General features: G+C 52.7%; 2 protein-coding genes across 2 annotated transcripts in view; both read left to right on the top strand.

The window, feature by feature from the left end:
* Window positions 1-6080, top strand: part of LRRC23 (leucine rich repeat containing 23) — a 6493-nt gene extending 413 nt beyond the window's left edge. The window contains exons 2-8 of the mRNA XM_009892902.1: window positions 7-99; window positions 177-289; window positions 1173-1426; window positions 1523-1653; window positions 4794-4930; window positions 5525-5747; window positions 6042-6080. Of these exons, the coding sequence (XP_009891204.1) occupies window positions 7-99; window positions 177-289; window positions 1173-1426; window positions 1523-1653; window positions 4794-4930; window positions 5525-5747; window positions 6042-6080 (990 nt within the window). The remainder of the gene's footprint in view (window positions 1-6; window positions 100-176; window positions 290-1172; window positions 1427-1522; window positions 1654-4793; window positions 4931-5524; window positions 5748-6041) is intronic.
* Window positions 6081-6568: 488 nt separating this feature from the next.
* Window positions 6569-8610, top strand: part of ENO2 (enolase 2 (gamma, neuronal)) — a 9711-nt gene continuing 7669 nt past the window's right edge. The window contains exon 1 of the mRNA XM_009892391.1: window positions 6569-6748. The gene's annotated coding sequence lies outside the window, so the exon portion shown is untranslated. The remainder of the gene's footprint in view (window positions 6749-8610) is intronic.

Genomic DNA, 8610 nt, shown 5'->3' with positions numbered 1-8610 from the left:
GGAGAGGAGCGGGACGGGGAGGAGTACGGCCTTCAGGAGGAGGGGGGGGAGGAGGAGGAGGAGGAGAAGGGGCTGCTGGAGCAGGAGGAGGAAGAACAGGTGAGGGAAGGGGCCTCAGCACCCTCTGGCTGTGGCAAGGGCCAGCGCTGGCATCCTGCTCTCTCCTTCTCTCCCAGGTGCTGGCCCCGTGTCCCCTGACGGAGGAGGTCCTGAAGGAGGGCCTCTCTCTCCTCTGTAAGACCGGCAACGGCCTGGCCCACGCCTATGTGAAGTTTGAAGCCAAATACAAGTGAGTGTGCAACACCTGGACCCAGAAGGCCTCCTCCTCCCTGGGCATCTGTGTAGCCACGGAGCAGCTGCGCCATGAGGCCACTGGGGATGGACTGTGTGGGGCAGGAGTGTTTCCATGCCATGCTTTATGGGGTCCACTTTGTGCCTCAGTAGAGCTTGTTCATCCTCAGCCCTGAGCTAGCGCCTGCCTCCACCGTAGCCAAACACACTGGTGGGAACATCAGTGTCCCCCTAGGTTGAGGGGAACTTGCCCATCGCTCTGGATTGTGGTCTCCTAGGGGGACCTGAACAGGGTGACCTCCCTGCAGTCACTTGGAGAAATATCCATTAAGCATCTCTCCTGTTAACTGCTAACTTTTAAGGCATGCAAATGTAAGTACAGTGCCACAATGGCCTGGGGACAGTTTGGGGCCTCAGCCCCATCAATACACCCCCATAACCCTAGACCTACCTAACAGGCCTCAGTAAGACTGTCTTTCAGCAGCCTCATAGGTATCTCAACCAGCTTTTTCCCACTAGGAAACTCATTGCACACAGCCCTTGGTGTTGCCACTACTGTCTAACAGACACCACCAACCCTCACCAACTTACCCTCTTTTCTTCTCTGCTTCTGGCCTCTCCTGACAGGTACAGTTCAATGGGAATAAGTACACCGTGTGCCAGGAAAGCAGGTCCAATCTTAACATTCAGCCTTGTTCAGAGACTATTTGACCTGTCCCTATTGCCTGCCTTTTTCCTCCTTCTCTCCAGCAAGGCTTTCTAGGACAGCAGGGAAGTGGGAGGGGAGGATGCCCTCCCTCCAGTAGTGGTGAGGAGCAAGCTAAAAGCTGGTAGCAGGGGGAAATACAAGAGATGTTTTATTCATATCCTCCCTCACACAGGGACTTGACTGACATCAGCCTCCTCGAATGCTTCATTCACCTGCGGTACGTGGATTTGTCAGAGAACAAGCTGCAAGATTTGTCGCCACTGAGCAGCCTAACCCACCTGCTTTGGCTGAAGGTGGACAGGAATCTGCTTACCAGTGCCTGCATGCAGGAGCTGCCCTACCTCCAGATCATCAGCTTTGCTCACAACCGCATCAAGGATATGGAGGGTATTACTCACCCCCGCTTAGCCAACCTCAGCCTGAAAGGTGATACAGACCACCTGCCTTCATCCTTGTGCACATAGGACGCTCTCTTTGGGTGGGATTAACTCTCTCGTTGTTTCTTCCTCCTCTGGCACTCAGGAAATAAAATCCAGACAGCGCTGGGCCTGAGTCACGGCCAGTTGTTCAGCCTACAAATCCTGGAGCTGCGAGGAAACATGCTAGAGAGCACAGCAGGGCTCAATCTTCCCAAACTCAAGAACCTCTATCTGGTAAGGGATCAGACAGCTCGGGGAGTGGGACAGAGCTGCTGCAGAGCCTGGCACCTCCAGTCAGTCAGAGGTGGGGAGAAGGCTGTCCCCTTCAAAGCGGCATAGTTTTCATGCTAGCCCATTCTGTTCAGTCTTCTCAGCCCAACAGATGAACAGATTTCAGAAAGCTAAAGAGACAAAATCACTTATTTGCGGTAGCTCCTTCTACACTGTCTGCCCAGATAGCATGAAGGGAGTTAGTAGCCACTGACCAGTAATTCCTCTGCAGAGAGTGGAGGGGTTGGCGATGTTCAGTGCGTCGTGTTCTTCCCTCCCGACCTCCTACGGGAGAGGGATATTCTCTTCTGGCAGTGTTAGGCAAGCCGGTATTCTGTGTGTCCCAGGATCCCTGGAGGTCAGTGGGGAAAGCAACAGGTTTGCTCTGGGTGACAGGGGGAGGTGATGCCTCTTTCTCCTCTCTGATGGGCCTAATCAAATACTGGTTTAAAAACAGCGCAATTATATGATTCATGCCTTCAGCTGCCTAAAAAGAAACTGATTGAACATCACAGTGAAACTAAGATAGGAGAAGCAATCTCCTAATACCATAAACAATTGCTTCAGGGAACATTTCCTCCTAGAGATGCAAAGGAAGAAAGTATGTGTGGCTTAGTTCCATGCAACACACAGTGCTACAGCTTGCAAAGACTGCATAGTTGTCCTGAGTCACTACCTCTTAAAAAGCAATTCAAGATGATAAAGGCTTTGAAAAGCTACGTGGTTTCTTTTCATCAAGACTCCCTGGCAGAAAACACTGAGGAGACTGCTTGCTGAGATTGTCTGCAATTTTCTGGTAAAAAATGGAGATTTTAGGGCTAGAGGTGCTAGAAGAAGGGATGAAATGGATAAATCACTAGATATAATGCAGAATTTCAAAGTAAAACCAGTCACTTCAGTGAATGATTAGAGAAAAGCAAGCACTGCACCTATATTTAAAGAAGGGTCCCAGCATGACTGATGAATTTCTGAGCTGCATATATGAAGTGGGAAAATTGCAAGACATGATTATCAAAACTAGAACAACTGACTCCTTTCTCAAGAATCTTTGGGGCTTGAATTTGTCTGCCATGTCTGCCTGCTGACTAAATCATTTTGGAGGAGGGTCTCTCACAGTACTGCTTTACTTTCTGTGTAAAGATTTTGCTGTCACTTGAGCGATGGGTAGATGAAGCTGATGCCTCAAGGACAGGGTTCAAGACAAAGGGTTCAATTTAAAGGACCTGAACCAAATTTGGTTAATGTATGACACAGTTGCAGATGAAATTTAGCATTAAAAATGTTATACCTACTAGCAGGAAAACTACGAGCTGGCTGCGTGCCACGTGGCGCTTGTATCAGTTTGAGGAGCACTGCTGTCAGTAGGGCAGTGTTGGTTCCTGGTAATTGTGCAGCAGTGGTGACAACAGCTAGCTAGAGCAAGGTCAAGTGTGCAGGAAGGGGAAAGGGAATCACGGGGAACGTAATTATAGTAGCTTTCCATAAGAAATGGTGGCATCACATCTATGTGAACAACTAGTATCTAAAGTAAGGTGATGATGTGAGCATTTAATCAAAAGAGTCATATAGAATGTTCTTTGATTTTGGGGGCGGGGGGAAGGGGGAAGCCAACCCTGAAAAATATCCATTCTGCCTTTGTCCCGTTAGTGCTTGCAGGGCCAGAACTGTTAAAACTGTGCACATTGAAGCAATGAAGAAAGGGAGAGTGACGGGAGGTTACTATTCATTTTACAGACCAGTGGTCTGTGAGCTCCCCATCCTATTTCCCACACCAGCTCCTGATTTCCTCTGAGGTACTAATCCTTCCTGGTTGTTAAAACAGTTTCCATGACCTTTGCTACATCTCCGACTTTCCTCCTTTTGTCCTTGTGTTACCCTCTTTACTTGGCCCAGCTGGTCCAGACTTTTCCTTGTCCAGTTTCCATGGAGAGCCCTCCTTTTCTACAAAATGTCCTTATCCTGAGTGACCCAGTCCTAAACTGTTCTCTTATCCCACCAGTCCAACCTGTGCCCCTTTCATTAATCTCAGGCGTTGGCCGTGTCACTGCCTGGGTACCAACAAGGAACAGAGAGCACAACGTCACATCTCTCCCTGTTTCCTGTGCAGGTATCTGCACCCTCAGAGGCTGCAGCCCTGAGCCACAATCCCAAGTGGAGCCCTGTGCAGCTCCAGGCTGGAGAATGTGGCGGGGAAGGTTGTAGCTACCAGGGATGTTCCAAACTTGGCTGCACAAAGTGATGAGCAGCTTGGCCTCGCGTTGGTACTAGCACTGCGGTGAGCCCGGGCTTGGGCAGGAGACCTCTAGTGGTCTTTTCCAGCCGAAATCCCGCTGTGAAACTGTTGCTGAAATTCAGAGCTTCGTTTTTCCCTAACTCGTCACTCACATGACAGTGAAGTGAATGAAATTCAGTGATGGGAAATTTTGAACTGATGGGACACACTCTTTCTGCCGTGCAATTGTCAGATTTGTTGCAAGAAGGTGCACCTATGGATGGATAACAACAATTATACCTGGAAAAGCTTAAAATTAAACCAGCCAACAACCCACACCCCCCTGCAACCTCTCTCGGGAACATGCAGTCTGCTTCTGCTCCTAGAGGAGCAGAAGACGAGACTTCTTGGTAGTAGATTTCCCCAAGAGAAGCAGCTGGCAGTGCAAGATCCCTGACTACATGGCTGAGAGGGGCTGGTTATTCATCCTTTAAATACACTTTTTTCAGGCTTGGCCTGTGCTTTCCCCTCCATGCTCTCACTCACTGAGGCCTTAGTGACTAAAATTCGGCACTGCGATGGAAGGGGGTGCTGTGCTGGCAGTGGAGCATTCATCTAGGGTGGTTTTGTCTCAGCCACCAAGCGATGCTACAGGAAACACTTCTGGCCCTTGAATCTGAAGGTTTTGGTACAGCAAACTTTTGGTCCTTGAATCTGAATACTTAGAACCCCTTTGGCCAAGACCCTGAGCAACCTGATCTAGCTTCAGAGGAGGCTGAGTTATGAGTGGTAGGGAGTCTGAAGGGTAGAAAGGGATTTTTAGAGGCCAGAAATAACTGCTGTTCCCTCTCTTGTGTGTCCCCTTTTTCTTTCTGTCTTCCCGGGTGCTCAGGCCCAGAACGCCCTTCGGACCCTTGAAGGCCTTGAGGGGCTAGGACAGCTGACAACTCTGCACTTGCGTGACAACCAGCTTGAGACCCTGGATGGATTCTGTAGTAGCATGAAGTGCCTGCAGTACCTCAATCTACGGTGCGTCCTCCCTGCTCTGTGTTGGGACCAGAGACCCCCTTCATCAGGCTTTACTCCCATTTAGATCTTTAGGATTTTCTGGTTTCTTTGGAAGTGGAAGACCTGATGGGGATTGGTTGATCTTTACCATCCTTAACTGGTGTTCAGCACTTAGCTTTCTAGGAGTATAACAACCAGGGCCTTTCCTGAGCTTCTCAGAAAAGGTCTACCTCTCCAGTGATTCTCACCCCACCTCATACTTTTTATTGCTTGCCATAACTCCTTCAGATCCCTCTAACCGTGTTCCCTGTGTCCTGGACATGACTGCAAATGCCCTTTACTTCTCGGCATTTGCCCTACAGGGCGATGGCGATATCACATTATTCAATGGACTGTTTGAGGACAGAGAAATCCAGGGGAGATGTACTTTTTGTCCCTCAGTCTGAGGAGCTGCAGACAGATCTGGACCTTAGATCACAGGTCTGTGGTCTAAGGTCTACAGTCTATCATGCTGCTGCGTTTTGCTTTGTCTGTCTTGTCAGCTTACTGTTCCAAAGGGACCTCACTACTTGCATGTGTCTCTTTCCCCTGCTCTCTGTGCTCCCTCCTCTTCAGGAACAATGGGATCAGTAGCTTTCAGGAGGTGGCAAAACTGCAGATCCTGCCCATGCTGCAAGCACTGGTGCTGTTGGACAATCCATGCTCTGACGAACCCAATTACCGGCTGGAGGTCCTGGTCCTGCTGCCACACCTGCAACGCCTCGACAAGGAATTATTTGAGCAAGATGAGCGGGCAGAGGCGAACGAAATCCGTCAGAAAAGGCAGGAAGAAGAAAAGGTGAGAACAGCGCGGCGGGGGGAGGAGAAGGAAGTGAAGGGAAGGAGAGAGAGGATCAAACATGCTGATCAAGCCTCTCCTCCTCTAGATTACGTGAGGAGAAGGCTAAGGGAGGTCAACCCCAAGGGCAGAGGAGCCTGCAACAGAGGCCGGGGCTTCACAACCTGACCTGATTGTGATGTTCAGCATCACAACCCTACTGCCGTTCCCGACCCCACTAGCAGGACTGAGTGGTGAAAGGGGAAAAGAAGTCAGGCATGGAGTCACTTAACTTCTCCCTCTTTCCTTCTTCAGGAAATTGAAGGATCTCTCCAGGCTGATGCAACTGAGTGACCGCTGGTTTTAATACCTGTTCCCAGAGCCAGTTCAGGATTTGGAGATGCCTTCCCCGACATGTGAGGCTGGGGAAGTGAGAACTGCAGGTATCAGAGGTACTTTCACCTCATTTTGCACCTGGAGAAAAAGGAGGGCTACCGACCCTGGTCCTGGAAGCTGCCCCGAGGTACTGCAGTGTTTTTGTAGTCACTGCACTCATATGCTCCATTCTCAGTAGGCCCAAGAGGCAAAAGGGGAAAGGGGAGAGTTACAGGTTCTGTGGTTCAATTTATGTCTCCCAAAAATCCTACTAGATTTTCTGATTAGAATAAAAATAATTAATGAGCCTGGAGTGACTGAAATTGTTTATCCTGCACACCCACTCCTATTCCCTGGCTCTCTCACCCTCGTCTGTCTATGTCTATCCCCTGTCTGTCTCTCTCTCTTTCTCTCTCCATCCTCTACGTGCTGTTTGCAAAGCTTTGCTAAATCCTGACTCATCGCAGCTCTGGGTCACATGCTGCTGTCCCGGCCCTATCAGGGGCGTCTCCATCCTGCTGCTGCCGCCGCCGTTGGCTTAGAGGACACATCATCTCCCCTTGAGGTCCTGCATCCCTCCTCAGCTTCGTCCTCTCTCCTTTCTACCAGCACTTTCTCAATCTCTCGTTCACCCCTGTCCTAGGAAGGTAAGTGTCTCCCCACGGCCAGCACCCCCCTCACCGCATGCATGTTTCTGCTCCCCACCCTGTGCCCTCCAAAACCCACACGCACTTTGGGGTCCCTGCGGAGAAGGACCACAGTGAGCGGCATTAAAAACTAAACTCCCCTCACTTCCTTCCCCTGCTCCTCCCATCTCTTTCTCCTCACCCCCACCCTTCTCACTTTTCTTTCATATTTTAATTTCAGGTGCTCCCTCCTTCCCTACCCCCCCAGGCAAGCATCATTTCAGATGTGAATCTAGGGAATCGAAGGAGGGGGGCAACCGACAAGGATAGGTGGTGCTCCCAAGGGCATTGCCGGGAGGTGCTGCGGGATAGAGCTTGACCTGGGGGAGGAGGGTGGTGGTGGGGAGGAGGCAAAGCTCAGTTTGGGCACTGCTGGGGAAAGGACCCCAGCCTCATCGAAGACCGTCCCCCCAGTCTCCTGAGGTGTTGACATAAACACAGGCGGTCAGCCGGGTCCCAGGGAGAGGGAGGGAGGGAGGGAGGGAGAGAGGGAGGGAGGGAGGAGAGGGGATGTTTTCTTATCTGCACAGCCCCACACTACACAGGAGAGAGGGGAGGGGGGGCAGCAGGGAAGAGGAGGTGACAGTCAAGCGAGCAATAGCTGCATCAGCCACGACACTGCAGCAGTGCGGGCTTCCTGGGAGCAGTGCCCAGCCCGGGGGAATCGCAGCAGCACACGGGACTGGTGGTGGTGGTAGCGGCTGGGGGAAAAGGTCCTCGCCGGGCTGGCCTGACTGGTGGGGAGGGGGAATCGCTGCGGGGTGAACTCTGGTGAGGCGATGCCCTGGCGACACGCAGTGCCACGAAGCAGCGCCCACAGGAAGGCACTGCAGCAGTGCCCATCTCGCTGGGGTTGCCATGCCCAGCCTCCAGCCTGGCTCCTCTCTCCTCCTCGCTGTGGTCTACGGGCTCCCAGCTATGGCCCCGTCCCAATCCCTTATCCCGGCTTATCCGCCTCTGACCTCCTTTCAGGACAGTGCAGCTGATGCCAGGGATTTCAGGGTGGTTCTTTGTGCTGTCCAAAGGAGGGCAATCGCAGGGGGACACGGGGCAGCGACACAAGTGGAGAAAGGGGTGTGAAGAACTAGAGAGGAGATGAGATCGAGTGAGTGGTGGGGTGGGGCAGGCAAGGCTGGATTTGGGCTTGTCATCCAGCTTCCTCAGAGCTGGCCCCAACAGGGGCAGGTAGATGTGTGCGGAGGGATGTGACCATGGGCAACGTGACCACATAAGCAGAGAGGCACTGCATCTGGCACCGGGTCTGGCTGTCAAAGATCACTTTAACGGGGTCCTACTCCTCTCTCCCCCATGGAGGCTGTTGGGGCACAGCCAGGGCACTGCTGCAGAGGAAGATCACAGCCGGGCGGGCACGGCTCCTGCTCTGGAGGAAGTTCCCGCGGCGTGTGCCAGATGGCGTGAGGAGCGCTGCCAAAGCGGCTGATGGGGGATCCCAACCCAGATGGACATGGTTGGAGGGCCCTGCGCAGGCTCCAGAGAGCCCCCAGTGTCGCTGGCTGAAACTCCCCAGTACGGGAAGCTCTTGCTGAAACTTCAGAGCAGCGCCGTCTCCCTCAATGCTTGCTGCAATTCCCACCCACCCGAGGCAACGGGGTCCAGAGCCAACTCCGGCTTCCCCCAGCCTGCTCCTTAGCCCCCCTCAGTGCCCTGATGTCCTATTTACAACACCACCACCCCCGCACGCCCCCCAAGCCCCCATGCTGAGCCCCTGTGCTGGCCGTACCCCTGCCAGGGGTGACCATGGCCTGGTTCTGGCTGCAGGCCAGTGGGTGGGGCCCCCCCCCCCGGGCCGGGCCCCGTGCTGG

Source organism: Charadrius vociferus, unplaced genomic scaffold, assembly GCF_000708025.1.
Source record: "Charadrius vociferus isolate BGI_N301 unplaced genomic scaffold, ASM70802v2 scaffold301, whole genome shotgun sequence".
NCBI classification, from domain to species: domain Eukaryota; kingdom Metazoa; phylum Chordata; class Aves; order Charadriiformes; family Charadriidae; genus Charadrius; species Charadrius vociferus.
The sequence above is the reverse complement of the archived record's forward strand: the minus strand, read 5'-3'. Positions and strand labels throughout refer to the sequence as shown.